The sequence below is a fragment of the Callorhinus ursinus genome, unplaced genomic scaffold, assembly GCF_003265705.2.
Source record: "Callorhinus ursinus isolate GAN/ISIS: 27379988/994484 unplaced genomic scaffold, GSC_fseal_2.0 scaffold48, whole genome shotgun sequence".
NCBI classification, from domain to species: domain Eukaryota; kingdom Metazoa; phylum Chordata; class Mammalia; order Carnivora; family Otariidae; genus Callorhinus; species Callorhinus ursinus.
In genome coordinates this window covers 5,588,144-5,614,056 of record NW_027397110.1, presented here as the reverse complement: position 1 = coordinate 5,614,056, position 25,913 = coordinate 5,588,144, and the positions used below count along the sequence as shown (strand labels likewise).

The 25,913-nt window shown below is 59.4% G+C and overlaps 1 protein-coding gene across 2 annotated transcripts in view; it reads right to left on the bottom strand.

The window, feature by feature from the left end:
- SCUBE1 (signal peptide, CUB domain and EGF like domain containing 1) overlaps positions 1-25,913 on the bottom strand; it is a 137,509-nt gene that overhangs the window by 31,412 nt on the left and 80,184 nt on the right. The window contains exons 6-8 of one of the 2 annotated variants that reach the window (XM_025882307.2): positions 22,577-22,693; positions 19,824-19,913; positions 3,311-3,427 (exon numbers count right to left, since the gene is read on the bottom strand). In XM_025882307.2, the coding sequence (XP_025738092.2) occupies positions 3,311-3,427; positions 19,824-19,913; positions 22,577-22,693 (324 nt within the window). The remainder of the gene's footprint in view (positions 1-3,310; positions 3,428-19,823; positions 19,914-22,576; positions 22,694-25,913) is intronic. The other variant, XM_025882308.2, reaches the window with a different exon arrangement.

Sequence of the window (25,913 nt, the reverse complement as noted above, 5' to 3'; positions counted from 1 at the left end):
AGTGGGCTGGCATCACCCTGGAGCAGCTTCGTGGGGAGGGTGCGCTGCTGGGCAGAGGGCAGGTGAGGGAGGAGAGGAAACAGGTGGTGGGTGGGAGTTCTCCCAGATTGTTCTAGAAGATGTTGGGAGGAGGGGCCGGTGTCTCTGAGGAAATCCAGGTTCCAGCTCCGGGAGTCAAGGCCCCAGAACTCCCTCCTCTCAGAAGGTCCAATCATCAAGGTGCCCCCTTCCCAATATCAAGCGGGTGCAGCACCGAACAGGGGAACAGGGTGCCTTGAGGCTGAACCCCTGCACTGCCCACACTCTTGAAACAGAGCTTGGGACAAATCCTCCTGCACCACAGCCCCCATGTTTCAGGCAGAACAACCCCTACTTTGCCATGCCTGTCTCCACCTGCCTGTGTGACCCCTGTGTGCTCAGGGCTTTCAGCTCTGGATTTTCCAGGACCTTTGTTACCTTCATCCTCCAGCCTTCTCGCTTCACAATGGCTTCTGGCTTCCAGAATACACTGAACCTTTGAAATCACTCCTTTGATATCCCCTTCTGGGCCCTTGCCAGGACCAGGATGTGCACGCCCACTGGGGAGCTGAAGCCTTGGGCCGGGAGTTCCCAGCTGGGCTTTGTCCTGCCAAATGCCCGCGCCCTGACCTGCACCTCTCCCGTCCGACCTGGGGAGCTCAGGCTGTGCGCTCCAGGCTCTGAGACGCCAAACCTGGGGTCTGGAGGTCAGCCTTCATTTTCCAGTGTTCCCTGATTTGAGGATATTAGGCAGTTTTTGTCTAGTCCCACATTCCTTAAATTTTAACTCCGAAAGGGGCGCCTGGGTGGCTCAGTCGTTAAGCGTCTGCCTTTGGCTCGGTTCATGATCCCAGGGTCCTGGGATCGGGCCCCGCATCGGGCTCCCTGCTCCGCGGGAAGCCTGCTTCTCCCTCTCCCACTCCCCCTGCTTGTGTTCCCTCTCTTGCTGTCTCTCTCTCTGTCAAATAAATAAAATCTTAAAAAAACCAAAATTCTACCTCTGAGGACAATATCTGGACTGCTCGTCTCTACCACCGTGGCCAGCACCTGGGTCAAGCCATGTCATCCCAGCCTGGGTGACGACAGCAGCCGCCTCGCTGCTCTTCCAGCCCCTGCCCAGAGAACCCCGCCCAAGCCGTGGTCGGGGACCGGCTCAAAAGAAAAACCCGAGTCTGTGCTTTCCCTGCCCTGGAGTGTCTGGGGGTCTCGCCAAGGCTTGGAAGGATGAAGGGCCGACCCCGGCCCAGCACACAGGCCCTGCACCATCTGGCCTGGGCTGCCCCACATCTCACACACCTGGGCACACTGGACCCCTTTGGGTCCTTGCATCCCTGGCCTCTGCACCGCAGCCCCGGTGCTGTTGGAAAGGCTGCCCCGACGAATGCCTCTCCCCACGCCCTCCCCGCCGGCGCAGGGCAGGCTCTGGTCCTCATTCTTCTGCTGGGCTGTACGTCTCCATCCAGCACCAAGCAGTCGGTAATACACGTTTATCTCCGATTTTAAAAACTGAAAAACTGTCTTCTGCATCCAATTGAAGATCCCCAGGGTCAGGGTCTGCTCCATTCACCTGTCTCCCCAGCCCCTGCACAGGGGAGGAGCCCAGAAACCCCATCTGGTATGTGAGTGGATGAGAGGACCTCCCGCGTGCGGGGCAGTGGGAGGGAGTGGGTCCCGGCAAGGGCAAAGAGCTGAGTGGAGACAGCCGTGTTAAAGGGCTGGAGTGGTTCAGGAGGAGCCACGGGAAGCTGGGTGGGGGGCTTGGCAGGATGGGCCTCCGGCTGTGGGGAGCTCCCCTCAGCACCTCCCCTCCCCCAGACATGAGGTGGAGGTGAGGCGGGGACAGGTGTCCCCCCAGGCCACCGAAGGCCAGGCGGGGGCAGCAGAGGTCCCCGCAGGTGCTCTGCTTGGGCACGGCTGTGGGCGCGGACAGGTTGGCTCCTGGCACCAGCTCCTAGCCTCACGTCAGGAACTGAGACGTGCCCGCCTGTGGTCCCGTGCCCGGGAGGCAGGCGGCGTGGCCTGACTTTAAACTCTTCTGCCCCAGCTCTGAGGGCATGGGGCCAGGCCTGCTGTGTCGCCTCTGGCTATGGGGACGGCTGGGACCGCGGGGAGCCCTGGCCGGTCCCCCTGGCATCTGAGTCCACATGTTGCCACTCGCCTCCAAGTGGGCTGAGCAGGGGCTACAGAAGGGCTTTATTTTCAAATAAACAGGTGGAAGGACTGTTATTTTTGTCAATAATCCCTAGTTTCTTCCCAGCAGAGCAGCTAGGAAGGAGAAGTCACATGCTATCTATTTTTACAGGCTTAAAAAAAGGCCCCCTCGGACTACTTAAAACCACCGGAAGCCTCCGCTGTCCGTATCTTCACCCACTGGACTTGGGAAGTTCAAGTCCTCTTCCCTTCCGCTCCTGGCCCCCCAGCCTGGCCTGCTCCCTGGCAAGGTGGGAGGCAGGGGGCCAGAGGCAGAGGGATTTGAAGGGCCAGTCTGGTGCTGAGCGGGCGGCGCTGCGGGGCTGCAGCCCCCTCCCTTGCAGGGGGCTCTGGTGGTCCCCTCTACTCCCTGCCCAATGGCTGTGGCTGTTCAGGGCTCCTTTGTCAGGGCTGCAGGGTGGCCCCTTCAGTCTCCAGAGCCCAGCCAGCTCTCACTTCCCCGCTCCCCTCACTTCTTGTTTCCTGAGGGACCCCTAACACCCTAAGCACCCCTGGAGGCACTCAGGATCTCTGTGGGGTGAGTCAGGGAACAAGCGGGAACAGAGCAAGCCCTACCTGCTCTCACTTCCAGAGGCCAGGAGCTCGGCCCGTTCCCGCCAGCTTCTCCCATCCTCCCAAGAGCCTCGTTTCTAATTGCAAATGGAGGTCCTTCTGCCTCCCCAGTCCCCCGCTGAGAGGCCCCACCACGTCACTGTCACTCCTCCAGTGACAAGGACACATAGCATCCTCATTTTTCTAACAGTGGCAAGAAGACAGTCCCATCCCGGTACAAGGAGACCTGTCCTTCCCAAACCTCCCTGGGTTGTGCTGTTGCCCCAGCTCCGCCAGGTGCGACCATGAGGGCAGGGGTGAAGAGATGGCCAACCCCCCCTCCCCGCCCCAGGGCCACGATGAGTCACTGTGGGCCCAGGAGATCCTGCAGTGAAGACACCGTTAGCCTAGTGCAGTGGGCAGTCCTTTCCTTGGACAGCAGGACCCTATCAAGGCAGCGTTCCCTTGAACCCTGCTGGGGAGCCCTGGCGCGGCACCCCCCCGCCCTCACAGGCAGCCCCCGCCCCTGCCCGAGCGGCTCCACGCTGACCTTTGCACGTCTTTCCGTCGGGCTGCAGCGTGAATCCCACCGGGCAGCTGCACCGCACGCCAGTGGCCGTATCCCTGCAGGTTCGGTCGCAGCCTCCGTTGTTTACTGCACACGTCTCTGGGGGGGGGGGGGGGAGAGACAGAGATGCTCAGTCTCCTCCGATGGCGGCCACCACCTTTCTCCATCCGTGGGGGGACCACCTGAGACAGGACACCTGAATTTGAGTTCTGGCTGATCCTCTCTAGCTGTGGGCTTCCCTGAGCCTCAGGCTCCCCATCTGTAAAATGGGAGAATGGCACCATTCCTGTGGGGCTGCCAGGGAGGACCCACTTTGACGAAGGTGACGGATAGGTAAACGTCTGCACACTAGAGGGCTGTGCTGGTGTAAAGGTCACTGCCAACAGGTCAACGTTGCTGAGATCAGCCTGGCTGGTATTTAGCTGCCCAGGGCCAGATTCCTAAACCCTTGTCCTGCCTGGACTTGGACTCCAAACTCAGACTCGCGGTCCCTGGGGCTCCCAAACTGGTCTCAGCATGGACTGGCTTGTGGCCCTGGCTGTGGAGTTTCCAGGGAGGGGTTCCCCGAGCCTGCACACCATCCATCACCTTGATGAGGCACTCAGCTCAACATCTGTTCTCACTGAGCCATAAGCTAAAGGCGTCTGGTTTTTGTCCACTTGAAGCTTGTCTAGTGTTTTTATTCCCTTTGCAAATTCAAAGGGCCTGGAAAGGCTGGGGCAGAGCCTAGGTCACCGAACCCATCGTGTGGTGAGAATGATCCTCCCCAGGCCTGGAGAAGGGGCTGGCAGAGCTGGGTCACCAGGGCGCAGGTGGCCCGCACACGGAGGAGCCCGTTCCTGGGCCTCTGAGCCTTTCAACTTGGGTTTCTTTCCAAGCATCTGTGTGCTTTGATCTTGTGGGAACTGTGCCTGAGTGGGCTTTCCTCTTCTCTTCGATGTTGGGAACCGAAGAGCCAAGGGCCCCATCTTTTATAACCCGAAACCCTTTGCCCGCCTACCTTGGCTTCCTCTGGGCACCTGGCCGTGTGCCTTTTCCCTGAAGGTTCCCCCTAACTGCTTTATTCCGTCTGTCCTTCTGTGGTGTCTGCATTCCCACAGGAGTGATCACTGAATACATACCCCAGGAGTCCCTGCAGCTAATTATACCAAATTCATGATGCCTTTCCTTTGAACTTCAATTTGTGGGTATGTGTGTGTGTGTGTGGGGGGGAGGTGGGCAGGGCCGGGAGGGGGGGAAATCGGGCTTTCCCTTCTGGGTGTGTGTGTGTGTGAGGGTGCATCTCTGTGATCCTGCCGGGTGGAGGGGGGCACAGCAGGTGTCGTCCTGAGCATCCCAAGCACAGGGGCTATGGGTGGCAGAGGGCCACTGGCCCTGCTTCTCGAGGCTAATGCCCTCACCATGATAGGATGAGCTGTAACCGTGATTGAAAGACGAGCCTCCCGAGCCTGACTCTTCTCTGTGTGTCTCCACAAATCTTAGCCCTCCAGCTGGGTGTGGGCAGTTCTGTGAGCCTTCCTGCCTCTGTGTCTGCTGGCCCAGGGGTGTGGGGACCTCCTGCCTGCTAGCATCCCCAGGCCCAGCTCAAAGGCCACCTCCACAAGGAGCTTCCCGAGCCCCAGGTGCAGAAAGAAGGCCACCGCCCTTCCCTGCACTATGCTGGCCTCTGTTAGTGGGAGCCAGGATCTGACTGGCGTATGGCCTGCTCAGGCCCTCTTGGGGCAGTGGAGGTGGGCAGGCCAGGGTGTGAGCGTTGGCCCTGTTGCTCACTGAGTGACCGAGGCAGGCTAGCCCTTGGGCTGGACCTCAGCACCCACACCTGGCAGGTGAGGACGACAAACCTTCCCTCTCGGGCCTGAGGTGAGGATCAAACTCCCCATGTGAAGCACCTGGTCTGGGTCCTGGCAGGTTGGAGTTGCTTCGCAAATGGTAGTTTCTCCCTCCTGGACTTCTAACCAGAGAGGAAATCCTGCCTCCCGGACCCAAATCAAAGAGCCAACGCAGGTCCCAGGTGCCTTTTCAGCCTTTTATGTGGGACAGCCCCTCTGTGGAGAGGGGCCCGAGGGGCTGCCTGCTCTCCAGGTGCAGGTAGTTCAGCCTCAGGCCCTGAAGAACTGGGGCTGGGGTAGAGCCGTGACCTTACTCGGCGACAGTGATGGCGACTGGGCCTCTCTGTGGTAGTGGAGGTGGAGTGTGGGGTGGGCACTGGGGGCTGTGTCCCTGAGAAGTGTCCTGGCCAAAGGGGCTCCTGTTGGCCCTTCGCATCCCCAGAGGCCCTGGTGGGTCTCGGAATCTTGGCCTTCCAGAGCTGAGGGGCCTTGGCACCCACTGGGGAGGCAGAGGCCAGGAGGGGGCTGGGGTCAGCGTGGAGAGTCACCCACTCTCTAGCCTCTCCCCTGCACTGTGCACATGTTTAATCTCCCATGTTGCCCTAGACGATGTTTGGTGCCTAAACTTCAGGTTCTGAGAGGGTGGCTCTGGGCCCCCAGGGAAGGCCCCATGGGCTGTTCTGGGTGCTGACCCCTTCATCCCACAGCACTTGGTTATGGCGGGTCACCCGCTCCAGTCCCAACTCAGCCTTCCAAGCCTCATGTCCCCTAGGCTCTTAGCAGCTCTGTGAGGCGGCTCCTGCCCCTTCCACCTCTCGGGCAAGGACTCCACCCAGGGTTGTGCGGCTCATAAGTGGCAGAGCCGGTGGGACCTGCTGGGTCTGACTCCAACCCCCCTGACAGCCCCAGCCCCAGGACCCCACAGCGCCAGCAGGTACTGTGCTCTCCGTACTCTGCCCTGACGCTTCCTGTTCCAGGGCTCCCCGCCTCTGAGCATGCTGCCCCCATCCACCCCTTCGCCTGGGGCCCCCAGGCCTGGTCTTGCTACTTTTTTAGCATCTGATTCTAGCCCCTGCCCCTAACTGCTGCCATTCTGGGTCAGACGACCAGAGTCCTCCTTAGTGACATTCAAGTCTTGCCATCGGTCCCTCTCTTCCGGACCACCGGCTCACTCTGGGTGTGCGTCCAGGCTCGTGCAATAATGCCAAGAGCCAGTACTTACTGAGGCCAGGCCCTGTGCTGAGCGGGGGAGGGGGCAGTGGACTGAGCAACCAGCTACCAGCCTGTCCTCTGTGTTGCCTGGGCCACTGCACCTGCCAGGCCTCCAGCATCCCCTCTACAGCGCAGGGTTGGTGGCTGTGTCATTCTGAGGTTAGCAGTTGTACACGGCACAATGCAATATGCACAGAAGGGAGGATGACAAAGTCTACCCAGTCCTTTCGGCTCAAGCGGGGGTTGGGGACTGAAGTCTACAGTTACAGGATGGGCCAGCCTGGGTGGCACTGAGAGCTTTGTCCCCGGGAGTTTCCAAGCAGAGGCTGTTGAAGGAGCTCCTTGCCTTGGATGGCATCAGCCTGGGTCCCTCCCCCTGGACCGCTCTCTCCGACCGCCTCAAAAAGCAGCCTTGCCTCTCTGTTTCCCAAGACTAGAGGCCACCCGGGCCTGGTACTGGGCCACCACTGTCTCAGATGCAGAAACCGGACAGCCTGTCCTCTCTTTTGACTGCAGGCTCACCCCGAATGCAAACGGCAAACATGGGCTGGGGACTGCAGTGGTGTTGTCTCTGGCTCTCAGGGTGGGGGATGCAAAGGGGGTGCTGCAGGTTGCCCTGTGAGGCCACACCCCATCCAGGAGCCCACGCTGCCAAGGGCGGCTGGAGTCCAGGCGCCATACCTTCGGGGGTGTGAGGGGGAACGGGGCAAAGCCGAACCCCAGAGTGCTGTCCCAGGGAGCTGAAGACTTTCCTTTTGGACTCTGTGAGCCCTCTAGTCTATCCAAGAGAGCTACTGGGTCTTTCTAAAGCCTCTCCTCTCCTCCTGGAGGGAACAAAACCTCCCAGGGCACAGGCCTCTACAGCTGGACAAAGGATCTTCTCACCCACTGGCCTCACAGCAGCTCCAGAAGTTGGCTTCTTCTGCAGCCAGAGAAACTGAGGCTCAGGGAAGTTCAAGAACTTGTCCAGGCAGGATCAACTACCTATTGTGAGACCCCGTGCAAAATAAAAATGAAGGGCCCTTGCTCAAAAATTAAAAATTTCAAGACAGAGGCAACTGAACACTCAACCACCTGGGGGCCCTTCTGAGGGCAGGGCCTGGGGCACGTGTACGGGTCACACACCCGTGAAGCCAGCCCCGTGTCTCAGGTCCCTCAGTTATTTGGAGAAGCCAGTATTTGAACCCAAGGTGGTGGGACTCCAGATGGATGAGTGAGCCAGACCAGGCCAGAGAGCCAGGTCTTTGTTGGGGGTCCTCCTAGGGGCTCGCAGTGGGGCCGCGGAGATGGGCGAGGGGGGGAGAACTCTTACCCTACGCGGCCAGCCTGGGCATGGGGTGGGGGTTAAAGTCGGAAGGGGCCTGAGCGTAAACTCCTTTGCAGCAGGTGGGAAAACCCTAGATGTGTCACCGGGCCGGTCTTTGGTCCTTCCTGCTCTGGGCCAGGCCCGCCAGAGGCTCTGGACACAGAGACAGAGCAGATGTGAGCAGGGGAGGCCAGCCCTGGGCTCGGACAGAGGGCTGCTCTTTGAGTTGGCGCTGCCTGTTTGCTCTGCCCCAGGTCTGGGGCAAGGTCTGGCAAGGCCTGTGAAGGACAGTCTCAGTCACAGGGCAGTGGCTGAAACATGAGCTGTGGAGGCAGAAAATGGGGATGCGTACCTGGCCCTGGGACCTCGGGCAAGCCCCTCTACTCCTTGAGCCTGGGCTTCCTGACATGCGACGTAGGGGTGATGGCATTTACCACGGAGTTTGTGCAAGGCCCAGGCAAGTGTGGACATCACAGTGCTTTGTGAATTGTCACAACAGTGACCACACGCTCGCTCTGGAACCTCTGCATGGAGTCTTAGCACCCAGTCAGTTGCTGATTGATCTGAATTCCTGCTCTGTGTGGGGAGATATGCCTCAGAGAGTCCCTGGTTTTTTGGAGACCTCAGCTTGGTGGGGCAGCAGATGGGTTCACTGCTCTGTCTAACCATCAGTTTGGGAATGACTCCTTGGTGCTGGGTGGCTGAGAGATAGAGATGGGTCTGACACTGACCCAGGCCTCCAGGTCTCAGGGGTTAACAGTTTATCAGGGGAGACAGAATAGGGCCCGGACTCTGCCTTTCTCACAGGAGTCCGGGCCCCCCTCCCCCAGCTCACCCCATCACATCCAAGCATGGGCTCCACAGATGGCTCCCTTGGCCTAGGCTCGTGCACCCCTCAAGACTCCGGAGGCCCCTCTAAGTTCTCCTGAGCACTGCTGGCTCTCCCAGGCCCCAGGCTTCTGTTCAGGTGGTTGTCTCCCCCCAGAGACCACTCACTCCCCAGGAAGAGCTGTGTCAGGGGGACCCCATGCCCAGCACAGGACCGATTTCTGCTCAACGATGGGCTGAAAAAACAAGCCTCTGGAGGAATGAGGTGGGGCGAGGTGACCAAGCCCCCGCCCCATGCTGGGCCTGGCAGGGCCCGATGGCACAGAGGACCTGCGAGTCTAGCGGCACCAGCCAGCGGCACAGGCACCGGGCGAGGTGGAAGCTCACGCGGGCTGACGGCAGGCTGAGCGGCGTCACCTGGCTGAGAGCGCCCTGGGGAGAGCTGGACGCAGGTCCAGAGGCCCGAACGTCACACTCAGTAGTTCCCGATGCGCTGTGGGACTTCAGGCAAAGCACCCTCCCGTCTCTGGGCTGTGGCTTTCCCCCTGTGGTGTGACTGGGAATCCCAGGCTTGTCTCCAGGGCAGGCGTCAGGCCTCACCCCAGAGGCTCTGATCTGGTGGCTGAGGTGTGAGGCCCATGACCCACAGAGACCCTGTCAGCCCAGACATCTGCCCTGTCCCGTGAAGGCCTCACCTTGGTGGTGGGAGCAGCCCAAAGCTCTTGCTGCAACCTGTCGAGGCCTCAGTCAGGCCTGGCCCACCCGCCCTTCTGCCACTAAGATCGACAGAAGCCACTGGGAAGAGGGGTGAGCCACTGGCTCTCCCAGCCTATCTGTGGGATCTCTGACCTTTGATCTCTCCTTCCTCAGCTGATTCCTGAGCCTTCCATGGCTCCTATCACTTTGGGATAAAAGCCACACTCCCTGGTAGAGCTCTGCACACTGGCCCGACTCTCCTGCACGGCCCATCTCTTTGTGCCGGCCCCACTGACCTCTGGGTGGCCCTGTGGCCCATCACGGGCACTGCCAGCAGGCCGATGTCCCTTACTACTCTGGCACAGTGAGGCTGGTGGTCTTCTCGAAGTGCCTTGGGCAGGTGAGAAGAGTCAGGCCTCAGGCCGATAGCAGAAGCCGCTTCCCCAGTCACTCAGCAGGGAGTGGGGAACAGGGCTCATCCCTGTCTGCTGCCTGCCCCCTGCTCCTAACCACGCCGCCTCTCCGCCTCTGCCTGGCACCCCTGCTCTGCCTCAGCCGGCGGATGCCCACTCCTGAGAGCGCTCTGCAGAGAGTGTGGCTCTTGCCCGTGAGGGGAGAGGCGCCACGAGGACCGGGCGCTGGATGCCTCTGCCCCAGGAGCACCCGCCGCTCTGAGGAAAGCCGGGACCTGGGGGACACGCCGGGGAAGGGGGCAGGGCAGTCGTGGAGGCCAGGACTGCAGCCCCAGCAGGGAAGGGGTCCTAAGCCGGGGTCCGAGGGGAAGTGGGAAAGGAGGCCTTGGAAGCCCCGCTTGGCACCCGGCACTGCTCTGTCACATCGGAGGCCAGCAGACCTCTTGGCCCATGGTTCTCAAAGGGCCAGCCTGGCCTGGAGGCAGCCTTGGTGGGTTCCGGATTCTGCCCTTGTAGCACATAGGTGGGTGACTATGAGACCCCCCCTGGGCCCTGTGCTGACTCTGGCCCAGCTGTGTGGAAGGAACGGGCCCTCAGGCCCGCACCAGCCCACCAGCTCCGTCTACCTGGGACCCGGCCCTGCTCAGGGCAGTTTGCTGTGTCAGTGGAACTGTCCTCCTGGAGGCACTGGGCAGGCACATGATTTCAGGGGCGACACCCTCGCACGCGCCGGCCTGGTGGGTGGGATTTCCACACTGGTGCTCAGAGCGAAGGACCCTTCTGGACCTGAGGTATGGTGCCTGGCAGTCTGTAGCAACAGGGATTGGGGCTGAGCGTAGAGAAGAGGCTGGCCAGGAGTGAGATGAGCAGACCTTGGGGAAGTTTCTTCAACCGAGGTTTTATATTAACGCAGGTGGCAGGAGCAGAGCCACGGCAACGAGCCTTTTCCTGGCCTCTGGCTTCTGCCTTTGCTCTGGCTACTAAGGAGAGGGGCGCTGAGAGCAGACAAAGTGGGGCTCACAGGCACCCTCTTGTTTGAGGCCATCCTCAGGAGGGAGGGGGTGGGATCATTATGCCCATCCTATAGAAGGCTCACGAAGGCCCAGTTAGTGACCCTTCCTCGGCACTGTCTTGCCCCCTCCACCACGTGGGACCATGGAGGTTTGGGGGTCAGACCCTTCTTCTCAGAACACCCATCCCCAGCAGCTAACGCTCCCTGAGCACTCACACGCCAGGCGCTGTGTGTCATCTGCCCACCTTTCCCTAGAGGGAGTGTGGGGTGGCATCACGGGAAGGGCAGGCCTGTGTGACACTGGGTCAGCTGCCCATCCCTGGCCTCAGTCTCCTCATCTGTAAGCTGAAGGGCACCCTTGCAAGTTGCTGGGAACATTTCCATGTCCAGGTACAAAAAGACTCAGCCCAGAGGCTGCTCGACAGAGGGAAGCCTTGTTCCGGGTTCCTGACGGCTGTTGGGATTCAGGGAAAGGTAGGTCAGAGGACAGCCTGGGGCCAAGGGAGGCAATGCCCAGCATCCATACACCCCTATTCCCCCTCCTACCCCATGACTTCCTGGGGCCAGTGAAAGCTGGCACATGGGTCCTGCTTTACCTCTCAGAGCTCTGGCCTGTGAGTTGGGCAGACCTCATGGAAGGGTCCAGATTGCAGGTGCCTGGATGGCCTCTGAAAGGCACTCGTTCACCTTGCTGGTTCTTTAGGCCCCCTTTCCTATGGCACCACCACCTCTGACCTGACCAGGGTCAGGCAGGCCCCAGGCTTCTCGCCTCATGGCCTGGGCCCAGCATTCCAAGCACTCTAGGAAAGCTCCAATGGCCTGGGCAGGAGAAGGTGGAAAGAAAGAATGGAATGTGGCTGGGCAGTGCCATGAGCCATATGTAGGCCAGGCGCCCCACATCAAGCATCTCATCCAAGCTGCTTCAGAGTAGAGACTACGGCCCCCTTTTGGCAAAAGAGAAAACCAAGGCTCAGAGACGTGAGGTGCCCCCAGCCTGGAAATGATGCTAGTCACTGGGGAAGTCAGGACAGAACCCAGGTCTGGCTCCAGAGACTGGGCCTGGACAACAAACTGCAAAGAATCACCATTAGCAAAACTCCAATCAAGTGCCTCTAAGAACAAATGCATAGTTCTTCAAAGATACAGCCTGGCTGAGCAACCTGGAACCACCCCAACTTCCTTGGGACAGACCCGGACGTCTCGCTGCAGGAAGCCCTGACCTCTGGCTACTTCTCGGTCAAGAGTCAGCCGACACCTGGTCTGCAGCCAGCACTGGGCCTGCCCTTGGTCGGAACCACCCAGCCACCCTGGAGGCAAGGGTGGGCCTGAGGAACGGACCAGCAGGCAGCAAGGAAGGCTGGACCATCTCCTGCCTAGGTGCCTGGGACGGGAGGGGAGCCGTGGGTGGCTGACTGGGGCTCTTGGTCACTTTTGCTGTTTCTGCACACGGGAGCTCCTCTGCAGATGAACAAAATAAAGATGCCCCGGGCTCTGGGGGGCCTTCCATCTGTGGTTTGGAGTTTAAGCTCCAGGACCCTCCTGAGTGTGTCAGGGCAAGGAGCCACGTCAACCAGTAAACACAACAGGAAGTGGGCCATTAGGTGGCAGGGGGCATGGGGTCACATCCCAAAGGGCTGTGGGACCCATCTGGACCAAATCCTGAGGGGCCAAAAAACCTAGGGAAGGGTGAAGGCAGGACAGGGAGGGGCTGGCGACAGGGTGTTGAGGCCCGGAAGGAGCATGTGGGGGTCAAGTGTGCCCAGCTGCCAGTGGGACGGGGTGGCATGAGCAGCAGGGGTGGGGGCAGGCTGGAGCTCCCCTCAGATAGGCTGTGTCGGTAGGAAGCTTCTACGGCGGTGTAGGGCAGGAGCTGGCTGTGTGGGAGAGCAGGCTCCAGGACTAAGTCACAAGGAGGCTTGCAGGGGGTGCCCTGCCACAAACCAGGAGGCATTTTGCAACAAAGCCTGGGAGCTGGGCCAACAACTGAGAATCGCCCATGATGCTTCTATAGGCTGCTCTGATTGAGGAAGCACTTGCCCAAGGACCACTGTCCCAGCCGACCCTTGTCACAGCCCCAGAGGATGGAGAAACACGGGTTGCCTTTCTATAAGTCCTGACAGGGGAAGGGACTTAGCAAGGCCATCCGGGGGGAGGGAGGAGCAGGGCAGGCCAGGTGTCCCCATGCCCAGTTCACTCGTCCAAGCACGGCCTCCCTCAGGGAAGCCACGAACACTGGCCTCTGAAGAGCCACGTGACCCTGGCTAACGCCTCACCTCCCCGAGCTGGGCCACCTCTGCCAGGCGATGAGGATGGCACTCCGTCCCTCAGTCCTCAGGGGTCACCCGAGCTGCCCGTCTGACCACATCGGGCTCTCTGTAACACATCTGTGCCCCCGGCCTCTGCCTCCGGCTGCATGAGCACGCACCGGCTTCACGCCTTAGGGTTCCCTACTGGCAGCTGTGATCCCAACCCCCCCCCCCCCCCGTCTGCTGCAAGTTCTGAAACCCAGCTGGGCCTGAGCCCACATTTCTTGCTCGGTTCTCCCTGAGCCCACCACTCAGACAGCAGCAGGGCCCCCCCTCCCCATCTGCGGGGCCTGGGGGAGTGCTTGCCCGCACTGCCCTGTCTGCGGCAGGGAGGACACACATCACCTGTACCGGTCCCGCTGCCCTCATTCTGGGGGCTGAGAAAGTGGTGTTTGGAAGTATGCCTTCTGTTAGCTGTGCCCACTGAGGGGACACCTCGCCTGGGCTTTATACTTCATGAGATGAGCGTACAGACTGGCTAGAAGCAGATTCAAATTTCATCTGGGGCCCAGAGAGAGGGGAAAGTTGTAAGGCCCCAGGCTCCGAGGGAAGCCAAGGGGCTAATGGGGGAGAGCTCTGGGCCTCTTTAGGGCAGAGGCAGGACTGCTCCCTCAGGGCAGGGGCAGGACTCCAGCCAGGCTCAGCCCTTGGCACCAGGAACCCCAGTTCTGCCCAGACTCCCTGGGAGGCTGGGGGTGAGTCACGCCCCGCTAAGCATGCCCGACTAGGCTGAAGTTCTCATCTGGGCCCAGCCAATGAATGCCCTGCCCCTTCTTGTCTGACAAGCCCTGCCTAGCATCCTGCCTCCACGCTACACTCTCCCACTCAACTACTTACCCAAGTCACCATGACCCACCTCCTTCCACCAGGCCTTAGGGCATATGTGGGGTGAGTGTGTGTTTTGTGTGTGTGTGTGTGTGTGTGTGTGTGTGTGTGTGTGTCGGGGGGGCTAAACTGAGGGCAGGAGCTCAGGACCACAGCTGGGGTCCCCGGCTGACTACAGGCCAGGCACACTTGGTACCAGTTCATGGACAGGGGTGAAGTCTGACTACCCTGGTTCTTCCTGCATGAGAGCCCAGTGCCTGGAGCTTGGAGGAAGGTCTGCCCAGCCTTTCCCTCTGGCCGGCCTCCTGCGGAGCACCTGGCCTGGGAAACTGCCCTGTCTCATCACCTCCCTTGTCTCAGATCTGCCGGAGCCCCTCCGCACTGCCAGGCTTGCCCAGGGTTCTGGATCTGGGTCTGCCCCCTTTCTATCCCAGCTGGCCACCTGCCTGTGGAAATGGCAAGCAGCGAGGCCTCACTCAACCCCAGGCACGTCCTCCAGGAAGCCTTTGTTCATGCTCTGTGCCAACCAGTCTTCCCCGTGCTCCTGCTCTGGGCCAGGCCCTGTGCTGTGCCCCCGGGGGGCCATCAGAGCTGGCACAGACTTGGCCTCTGCCCCAAGTCGGGGAGTCCCAGGCTTGGGACAAAAGAGAGTGCTGGTGGAGGAGGGGCAAGAAGCGGGGCTAGGGGTGGCAAGGAGAGTCTAGTTAGGTGTGGATGAGCCTTGGCCGGGTAGAAGTGTGTCGGGTGGCACCTGGTGAAGAGTGGGCATGGCCCAGATGGGAAGCTGCACGTGCAGGACTTCCGGGAGGGGGATTTCAGGAGGTGACCGATGCATGGGTCTGGAACCAGGGCTGGTGGAGGGGGGTGGCCTGGGAGGTTGGGGAAATCAGGAGAGGCCCAGGGACCCTGGAGATGGTGGCTGTAGAGAAGAAAGTGGCAGGTGGGCAGCCCCTGGGGGAACAGAGGAGTGGGAGGCCAGGGAGAAGGAGCGTGAGGGTGTGGACATGAGCCAGACCTCTCAGGGGGTCGTATGGTTAAATGAGGCTGGGGAAAGCACGGGGCTCAGTCTGCAACCCCCAAACGTCAGCCACGACCACAACTGCTGGAGCGTTTCCCTGGTCCTCCCCGGCCTTCCAGGGCTCCAGCCCCTCGGCCCCCTTCCTGGAACTTCCTCAGTGGCTCCCCTGTCTGCCAGGCCCCTCCACACTTTCACACCACCCCCTGGGAGCCCCGCTAGGTGAGAGTGTTACGGGATCAGGCTGACTCAGGAAGGGAAGCCTGGCTCACAGGTGGAGAGGTGTCGGGAGATGGGCAGGTGTCAGCTGTGGGAATGCAGGGTGGGGGGGAGTTCCTAGTACCTTTTTGGGCCTCCGTGTCCTCATCTGTAAAATGGGAATTGCTTTAGTGCCAACCCTCAGGGTGGCTGGGAGGTGAATGAAGACTGGGACAGAGCAAGGCCCAGAGAAGCTGGGGTTCTAGGCTAACAACTGCTGTATTCACCGGACCTGGAGCACCTGGCTCCCCTGGGCTCAGGGGGACCCCTAAGTGGGCAGGCTGTGAGGACAGATTCCAGTCGGGAGGGCTGACGCACCTCAGGCTACTCGGCTCCTGACTTAGGGCCCTGGGCTTGGGAGTCCACAGCCCCCAGACTGGTGCAGACCACTGTGAGGAGGAAGAGTCCTCCAGAAACAGCAGGCTGATGTGCACTGAGGCTGCCTGAGGAAGTGGTGGGCGCCCACTTGGCGGGGGGGCGGGCTGCGGAGGTGGGGGCGGGACTTCCCGCACGGACCGGCGCGTCCCACACTGCCAGCCCCCACCTGTGCCTGGAGATGCGTGGACCAGAACGAGCCAGTGAAGAAGGAGGATGTGGGCTCCGCCTCTCGAGCTCACAGCAGCCAGCCTGGGAGGTTCCTTCCAGACCAAGTTTGAACCATTTGGGGTCGAGAGACTAACAGCCCCCTAAAATGTCCTTGTCTTAGTCCCCCGTGATGCTATGTGGCAAAAGGGACTCAACAGATGTGACTAAATTAAGACCCTTGAGATGGGCACTTGTTCTGGATCATCTGGGTGGGCCCCCAATGTGGTCATAAGGTTCCCTAAAGGTGGAGGAGGGAGGTCAGAGAAAGAGAGCCTGATGGAAGCAGGGTCAGAGAGATGCCATGCTGCTGGCTTTGAAGACAGGAAGAAGTCCCAAACCAAGGAATATGGGTGGTTCTAGAAGCTTCTAGAGCTTCCAGGAAAAATGCAGCCCTTGCTGACATCTTGATTTTAGCCCAGTGAGTCCCAAGTCCAACTTCTGACCTGCCAGAAGATGGTGCATTCCTGCTGTTGTAAGGCACTAGGATTGTGGTACCCTGTGAGCAGCAAGAGGAAGCTAACACAGCATCCATCCCACCACACTGTGGGAAAGGGACTGACTGAACACTTGGGTTGACAAGAACGATCCACAATGTCTCATCAGTCTTGCTAGGAGTGGGGTCCCAGGGGCCGGTGGTAAACTTAGCTGGGTACTCAGGGGTTTTGCACAAGTCAGCCAGATACTTGAAATTTATCACTCCAACCCTCAAATCCAAGTATTTTAACTGATTTTAACGTAAATTGAAAATCTGTTACATAGTTTGAGCCTCTTTAAAGAAAATGGAACTGCCCCTGTTCTTAGCCCGTGTTCAGTGACTGGGGGTAATTATAAACGGCAATGGCTGGGTGCAGCTGAGACTCCAAGGCTGGGGCAGGGCCACTTAGCCCTGAATGGCCCCCAGCTGCTCTGCTACAGGCCACCACCCTCTCTGTGACATGGAACAGGGGGTGTCACCCTGGGCCTGCAGGACCAGTCTGTCACTGATGTGGTCACGATGGAGAGCGACGAGGAGGGCGTGTGCTCCTGGGGCCTCTCGGGGCCAGCAAGCGCCACCCTGCGCTCACTCGGTCTTATCCTACCCAGCCTAAAAACAAGCCCTGTTGGCATAGGAGATAACCGGCATCTCAGGGATGGAAGACACCCGCCAGGACACCTCAGCCACCGGGTGACTGCAGCACACGTGCCCTGCTCTGGTGGAACCCTGTACCGTGACTACCACGGGCACTGCTCAGAGTAGACTGTTCCAGGGCATTCAAGCCCCGCCCTCCCTCACTCGTCACTTGTCTCTGCCCTCTGATGAGGAGCTGGCCAGTGCAGCAGTCGGGGGGGGGCGGGGCACAGACCCTGGAGCTGGCCGGCCCGGGGCCTGACCTCACCGTCACACTCCTCAGAGTCTTGCCTTCCTCATCTGCTTCTCTCCTGGGCCCCAGAACCAGGTCCTTCCCCCTCCGCCAGTCCTACCCCATCCCCTCCAAGGACCCAAAAGAGGGCTCACGTGGCCCACCAGCCAGAGGATCCACTGAGATCAACTGCCTGTGCCCGCTCCCACAGGCCACTGATGCTGACCCAACTCTGGTTCCCCACACCATCTAGGCTACTCTCTCCATGCAGGGCTGGGCTCTGAATGTGATGCCCCAGTTGTGCTCTGACCAGCACAGGGCACAACGGGGATGGTCACCTCTCTTATTCTCCATACCTTGCCTCTATTAATGTAGCCTGGGAGCAGCCATCCTTACCAAAGCCTACTAGTTAGAGCCTGAAGTCCAATAGGATCCCAAGTCTCTACCACACGGGCTGCTCTCCGAGGAGCAGGTGCTAAGAATTATGAGCTGTTGAGGGAGGGGTTCACCAGTGCTCTGGGTGGTGCCTTTCATGGAAGCCTCTGAGGATGGTTGCTTGGCTCTGGGCGTGGGGCCTTGTGCCGTGCTATAAGTGTTGTAGAGAGACCAGAGGAGGCACAGGTTTTTTTTTTTTTTTTCTGCCTCTGGGGCAGGATGGGCTCTAAAGGGGTGCTTGAGGGGATTTCTATAATCAGAGAAGTGGGAATTCAGGGCAGGCCAACCATCATCCTTTTCCTTGGCCCCCTCCATGCCCCTCAATCTGCTCCCCCAACTCTGCCTCCCAAACCCGGGGTGAAGGTACCTGTACTCTCAGTTCATCTCTTCTCACCTCCCTGACCCCGCTCTAGGCTTTTATCCACTGATTCTAATTAGAAAAAGCAAGTCCACAGCTCTTTCTCCACCTTGCCACCCACCCGCTTGACACCAGTTCAGCTCAGCCCGCTTCTGCCATCACCCTGTACAGGTCCGGTACCCCTGTACAGGGCCTCTGGGGGCCCAGTTCCTGCTCCTGCCCTGCTCTGGAGCTCTGCTCCACCTCTCCCAGTACCCACCTCTCCCAGTAAGTGAGGCTGAGGGGCCTCAGCATGGCCTCAGAGCAGCAGCGGGCAGCTCTTAGGCTCCCACCACCCACCTCCAGCCACCTGACTCACACCTTCCAGGATGGTGGTGGGCACGCCTGCCTGCTGAAGCCTTCAAGCCCACTCCTTGGCCATTTCCAGTCCTTCCCCGGCCAACCCAGACAGCCCAAGTCAACATGACAGCCCTGTCCTGAGAACTCGTGGAGAGGGGGCTTCCAGACAAACCTTGTCCCATTCTGCCTGTGTGACCAGAGGTGAATCTTCCGGACTCTCTGGACCGTAGTGTTCTCGTTTGAGAAACAGGGCTATGCCTGTCCTGCCCAGCATGGGCTTCAGGCTGCACAGAGCACCATCAGCCAGCCCCGATCTCCTTTGCTCCTCAAAGCCCCACCGGGGAGGATGGGGCTTCAAGCCTACCCCCCCACATGAAAGGCCATATCCCTCCCGTGGCCCCACTTAGATCTCCCTTTTAGCTAGGTGCCAGGACTCCTTTGAGGTCCACATGAGGACCACAAAAGTAGGCGACCTCTCCGGGACCCTGTGGTTCTGACTTCCATGGTCCTGTGACCCTAACACAGCCATGACCTTACGGCTAAGCTCAGCTGTGCAGGGTAGTATGTGACTGTGGACAAGCCAGGGCACCCCGATGAGCCTGTTTCCTCCTCCAGGACATGGGAAATGTACCACCTGGCCCCACAGCTCCCAAGGCTGGTGTAACCTACCAGACTGCCACAAAGAAGGTTGTGAAAATCCCAAACCTCCCTACAGCTGTGCTCCGGAGGCCTGGGCAGCTGGCACCATCCAGGGGCCAGCAAGCGCGGCACTGAAGAACTAGGGCAGACTTGCTCTGTGGTTCTACAGACTGAGAGCAGCTATCTCCCCCCCCCTTCTCTTTCCTCACCCTGCCCAGGGTCAGCCACACCTGCAGGCCTCCCAAGCCACCCTGAGCAGCACCAGGGGTTTCTGGGAAAGCCTCCCTAGAACCTGGATCCAGCCCAGGGCCAGTGTCTGGAGTGCAGCCCACAGCACACCTGCCCCTGCTCCCCGCCCAGGGGCAAGCAGGTGCCTGAAGTGGGACCAGGGAAAAGTGGGCCAAGGCTGCCCACTTACGCCCACCTCAGGCTGGGTCATTCACCGAGTCAGGGGCCTTGGGACCAGAAGGGGCTGAATGAACCTCGTTTGACCCGGGGCCTGCCAGATGGCCTTAACAGGCCTCTCCTCTCTGGGCAGGCTTCCCAACTCTAAAGCGAGTCCTGAACCTGGATGTGGCTTCTCTCCTTCGCAAGGAGCCGGAGAGGGGCCGTGCTGCCTGAGTCCCTGCTCTACGCTAACGCCCCCCACCCCCTTCGCTTCTGGGCCTCCGGGTCGCCTCGCTGATCCTGCGCATGTACTGTAAGTAGAGGGGTTCTGCGCAAACGTCTCACCCGCAGAGGCCACTAGACTTTGGCCCCGGGGCCTTCGCTACAAACGCACACACACAGATACACGTGTTTGATGAAGGGCACCAACTGTAACAGGGTAAAAAAGTCAGTTCCCACCTGGAGTGGAGCCCCCCCCACTCACACGCGTCACGGGTGACCACGCACGCGGGCACACCGCCCAGGCAGCCCCCCCCACGCACACCCACGTGCCGGCACGCACACCCGCACACCCGCGCGCCCACACGCTCGCACGCACACCCGCGCGCCGACACGCACGCGCGCACGCACAGCCCGACACAGCAGCACGCGCATGCGCACACACGCGGACAAAGGCGCGAGCACGACAAAGGAAGTGGAAGAAAAGTGTTACCCATGAGGAGCCGCCGTTTCACCCGCTTGTCCACATCAGCTACTGACGTGGCATTGAACTGAGAGCGCTCAATTGCAGCCTCATCCTTCTCTAAAACACAAGTAAGGGACAAACACGGAGCCGGTGGTTAATGACAGCCCACTTCCCGCGGCCCAAGACAGTCAGCCTCTCGGCGTGGCGCGCACACAGCCAACACAGCATGCGGGGCCGGGCGTCGGCGCCGAGGGGCGAATCCCGGGAGCCTCCAAGGTGGTGTGTTCGGGGCAGGAGGCGGCAGGGGTGGGGGGTGCAGAGCGGGGGACGACCACACAAGGGCACAGGTGGGACCCAGGGCCCAGCTGCGAACAGACAGAGGTGGCAGCGGAGGTCAGAGTGGACAGACCCAGCTGCGGGGTAGGGGGGCGGGGCACAGAAGCGCACACACCGCCTCCGCGTGCAGGGAGGCATAAGTGATCGCAGACGCCCCCCGCTCAGGCTGGGGAGGCGGGCACAGGACAAGGCACAAGACAAAGGGACAGGGCCACGAGGTCCGGTGATGGCTGTGCCTGGACAGCAGACGCCCTGTGTCAAGGGCAGGAAAGTAGTGTCAAACACTCATGCAAAGTTAAGAACAAAACAACAGAGGAACACACACACACACACACACAACAATGGATCCAGTCGAACAGACAGAAAAAACGGGCTCGATTTGGGCAGCGCTGGTTGCCTGCTTGTCTATAGAGAACTAGAGCGAGACATTCAAGTGCTTGACAAGGGGCTGCACAAATGGGTCAGTCATTTTAGGAGCGTGCGGAGAGGCGGGCGGGCGGGCGAGCGGCCGGGCGGCCGGGGAGCATTCTGGCCGCTGGGCAAGACGTTGGGCCAAGATGCCGTCCGTGGAGGAGCAGGTGAGGTTAGCTGTTTGGCGGCCCTCTGCTCAGTGGAGACGTGCGCTCCCGAGGGGCGAACCTGAGCAGCAGTGAGCAGAGGCAGAAGGAAGGTTCCCCTGGCCAGCAGAGGGCAATGGCCCAGGAGCTGGGTCTGGAAGAGGGTTTCTAAGGGGAGGGGAGGGGAGAGGAGAGGAGGGGGTGAGGGAGGTTATGTTAGAAAGTAGATCCAAGCAGGGACCTTCACATGCAGCAGACACTAAAAGATAAAAAAATGAGAAAGGATGAGTCAGGTGGACAAAGACAAGATGTGTTAGACGAGCCTGGGTGTGTGTCTGGCCGGCAGCTGTTTGCACTGGTTCCGTGGCCGGCAGGGGCGGCTGCACTGCAGACACAAACAGCGAGGGAGACCCAGCAGACGAGACAGGAAGGGGCCGGTGCACCTGGGAGGCCCCCGGCAGGACAGTGGAGACAGGGAGAGAGGCGGGAGAGGAGGTTCTAGATGGGATCAGGCTGCAATAGAGACACTGGTCTGAGACCAGGTTTTGCTTTGAAAAAAAAAAATTTTTTTTTTTTTTTGGTTGTTTGGTTTGGTTTGGCTTTTGGCTCTGAAAATAATTAATGAACGTCAGTTATCAGACAAGACAGGCAATCAGGGACCATCACCAGAAAAGCAGGAGGAATGAGAAAAAATGAAACCACAACGGCCGTCTGAGAGGAGACCACACAGAGGAAGGGGAGAACCACGCGGGCAGCAGCTCCCGGGACGACAGCCGGGACTAGGGTGAGACGCTGGTGGCCTGCCTGGGCCCTGGCACCCCCCCCGCTCCCTGAAGTACCAGGGAGCAGTCACAGGGACAGGATGCGACAGCAAACTCTGGTTTCACGGCTTTGCTTGCTTGCCACCCCTTTTTTGTTACTTGCAAGTCCCTGCAGAAATACCTTCAGAGTCGGTAATAAGAGATGGGGGCCCCCCCCATTAAAAAGAATAAATATGGTCACTGACTGTGGGCTTCTGAAGTTGGCCGACATGGAAGAGAAAGAGAGCAGAGGATGAACAAAGTTGGATGGGTACCAACTTTGAAATTCTTCTTTTTCTCAGTTGAAAGACATGCTATTATTTTGAGTGGGTGAAGAAGCTACTACTGATTATGGCTGAGATAACCACAGATATTCTAGCTTCCTCCTGCAAATAAGGACCCAGGAGGAAGGAGGTGACCAGAACTCACATTGAGACTCCATGAGACAGGAGAGATGACAGAAGGGGCATCGCTGAGAAGGGACTCTAGCTGGAAGAGGAAGTCTGGCGAGACCCCATTAGCTCAGGAGTGGAAAGCGGTTAGGAATACCCAGAGCCCCTTGGGATTCTTCTATCCAGTCTCCCCTGGTGTAGACTATGAAGACTTAGAGCCGCTTTCTGAGAAAACCTCTTGGTTTTCCAGACTGGCGGTCAGCTTATGTTGCTAATGGGGCACATGTGCAGGTTAAATGGATGTGCCATGTGTCCCCAAATCGGGAAGAAACCCCTATGCTTTAAAAACAGAAGCTGCCCTCCTTAGGCACACACCCCCTCCTCCTCCCCACAGACCACCCCCCATGTTGAGGATGAGGACCCAAAGAAAACCCACAGTGACAGGAAGCAGAGGTGCTTGGTCTGGGGTGGCCGGATGGCCCTGGATAAGGCTCTCCAGAAGGCTTCCCCTGGGGACGTCTGCCAGCCCCATTAGTACCGTGGGGTCCTCCTTTTCTTGTTCCCTTAAGCTTCGTTCTTGGAAACTGGGACACGGTGGGGTGGTGCTGGGGTGCTGACCAACCTCAGGGCCGCAGGGGGGGCCCTGGGGGGAGGCAGGGTGGCGCGAGGGTGCCAGCGCAGAGGTACGTACTTACCGATGCACGTCCGACCGTCTGAGTGGAGGGCGTACTTCTGGTGGCAGCCACACATGGGGCCCGTGTCCGTGTCCTCACAGCTGTGCTGGCAGCCTCCGTTTCCATAGTTACAGGTTACTAGTTAGGCCCAAAGTGTACATACGTGTGTATAAAAGGAATGACAACAAAGATGATTAGTTTATCGGTGTTGGTTGTTTCTCTTAAGGGACGGGGAGCAAAGTGACGGCATAAGATAATCATAAGAATAGGCGCACGTTTCCCTGGACTTCAGCCCCTCCGAGGTCTCGGATGGAACGGCTCGCTCTCTAAATGGGAACTGGGGTGAGAGGAGAGTGGACCTGGGTCGTGTGGGCTTCAAAGAGGGCTGGCACCAGCTGACAGACTCAGATGGTGTCAGGTGAAGAAGGGGATATAGGATAGATCGTTTTCTCCCTCCTCCGTCCCAGAGACACTTAGGAACTGCCTGTCTTGATGCGACAGACGTCTGTTAATGGCAGGCGTCGTCTATAAGGAGGGGGAGGGTGGCGGCGGGCCCCTGCTGAGGGGGACGCTCCTTCAGTTCTTGCATCGCTTGCTCTCTCCCGCCTGGGTCTTGGGCGTGTGGAAGGGTGTCCCCGCAGAAGTCTAGTCTGTGCTAGTTCCAGCAGCCATCCCAGCCTCTGCGCCCTCAGAGCCCGGATCCTCCCAAGGCAGTGTCCAAACACACGGGACCTGTGCAAATTAATGCCAGCTCACGTGCGCTTTGGAAAATGACTTTTTATTTAAACATGGTACATAGTTTGCAGTGTCTAAGGCCTGGGGGAGCCGGCGCCCTGCAGCTCAGAATCTTAAAATGTTTTATAGCATCAGCGACCTGGGTTGGCTGAAAGGGGGCTGAACAAAAAGGAGACGGTCTGAAGAAGGAAAAATGATAAATTCAGGTTTATTTAAAAGGAAACTACTCGTTACCACATTTTAGGGTGAGAGGTATTGCTAAAGGAGTTCCCAGATCTCTATGGGAGGGGTTCTTGCAGCCCCTGCTTTACTCAGCTTGCAAGACGACCCTAAAGATGCTCAAAGATGCAAAAACAAATCTCAGACCAACCCAGGTGAAAATTCCGAATTGGCAGTTGGGATTCATGATGTTCTATCAGGTTGACCCAGGAGTACGGCTGGTGCCAGAGGGAAGCCACAGGGTGGCAGCTCCTGGAGATGGATCCCAAGCGTTCCAGAACTGAGTCCTGCAGCTGCCTCTCCCAGGTAGTGCTCTCACCGGGGGCACAGCACATGGCCTCCGGGGCGACCATCCTGAGTGATGGTGGTGGCCCTGTCAGCCTGGACACATGCCAGCTGAGGAGGACATGAAGAGAGTGGTCCTGCTCGGTGTCCCCGACGCTGTCCTCGCAACCAGAGGGAGGCTCTAGTGGGTTGCCTCTTCCACAGGGAGCTAATGTCCCATCCGCAGGAGGGGCCTGACTTCTGGGACGACCTTTCAAGGACCTGCAGAACTGCTTCAGGATGCACAGCTCCCTCTGGCCCTTTCTCCAGAGGAGCATCTCTTCTCTCAGTTTTCCTGGGGAGCCAGCGGCCTGCAGTCACATTCTCTCATCTCTGAAACAGCTTGTCTCTCTGCCTAGGAAGAGCCCCAGGGAAGCCAAGGGTAAAGACTGCCATGGATCTCAGGAGAGGGCAGAGCCCAGGCACAGCCCTGCCTTGGCCTGGACCTCATGTGCCTTTCCAGACCGAGAAAAGCCCCACTCCAGCCTGGGCAGGGGTGGAGTGGCGAGGAGGCCAGGAGAACACTGCAGAAAGTTCTTTCCAAGCTCTGGGCTCCTGGCAATGGGCCGTGTCCTGCAAGTGACTCTAAGGAGGATGCAGGGCTGTCTGAGGCAACCCGAGAACCCGAGGGAGGGCCATGCTTAGGGTCCCACACCCCCCACTCGGGGGTTTGCGCATCTCATGGACCCTAAGGGCTGAGCTCATGAGCACCTAGAGAGCCTCCGGCTTGTGCATGATAATAGTACTGCTGTCCTGAGCTCTGGGACGACCAAGAAACGATGGAGAAAACCTCCTCTGGCCCTGGAGGGGGTCCTGGACTCTGGAGAGATGAGTTTGGTGCAGAGGCCCTGTGGTCCTGCTGGTCCACAGAGGCTGGCTAGGCCAGGCCTTAGCCCCCACCCCAAATCCAGATCTAGAATGTCCTAAACCTCAACTGGTCTCCAGGGCTAGACAGAGAGCCTCAGAGCTAACGTCACACGAACTCTGCGTGTTGACCGCACAGCAGGAACCAAAGCTGACGGGAGGGACAGCTATCTGTGCAGTCCCTTCACAGAAGGGCCGCAGTGCACTCACCCGCTCCTTGGCCCCGGGGTTGGTATCTGATTCTCCACACAGCTCGGCGATACCCAGCCACCGAGCCGAGGGGGTGGGGCTGCCGTTTCTTTTCACCAGCAAACATTTGGGGCAAGGGCTTAGTTCTTCTCTGTCGGGGGCGGTGGGGGGGCTTCGCTGCTCACAGAGAGCCCTGCCTTGTCCCTGACCTCTCAGATCAGGTTGGCGCCTCGGGAGATGTTCTCTGAGCAAACTGCCCCCTTGCAGTGCTCATCCCAGACAGGCCGGTCAGTCCCAGCCACTGCCTACACCCAGCTCAGGGCTTGGCCAGTCTTGCTGAGTGAAGGAACACTCTTTACTTGTGGCTGAGCCTGTCAACAAGCCTGCCCACCCCACGCATACTTGTCCTTGGCCGTCGTCCGGAGGACTGGGAAAGCTGGGGTTCTTCACTTTCTGTTCTGAAGGGTGCCAGGTGGCAGCAGGTTTCTCCGTAGCAATAGGAATCGTCTGATGTAGAGGACCAGAGGGCCTGGCTGGAGTCCTGGGGCTGGAGCTGGGCACTTGCCCGTGGTGACCGCATACACGTTGATCTGTGTGATCCCACGGGAAAGCCCAGGGACGAAGAGGAAGGCTGCCTACATCTCAGAACATACCTGGCCAGAATGAAACATCTTCACTTTGGGGAGTGGACGGATCATGAGTGTGGGGGCTGCAGCATGAGCTCCGTGGAGACAGGGGATGTGTCTAGTGCATGTGGGTCCCCAAGATCTTGGTGACTGAGGACAGCATGGGTTGGGAAAGGTGTGGCAGGCGCCCAGAGGAAGCTGATGACAACCGAGACAATCAAAAGACTAAGGATGAGCCAGTGAGGCCCAGCTGTTTCTTCTCCACAGAATGAAGGATGGAAAGCAAGGCCCTTTTCTTCGTGAGAGCTGGGCAGCCCAGTCTCTCATTTCAGGGGCGAGGTTGGGGCTGCTTTCTCTACTGGAAGATGGATTCGGACTCCTCCACACCATTTCTCTGCATC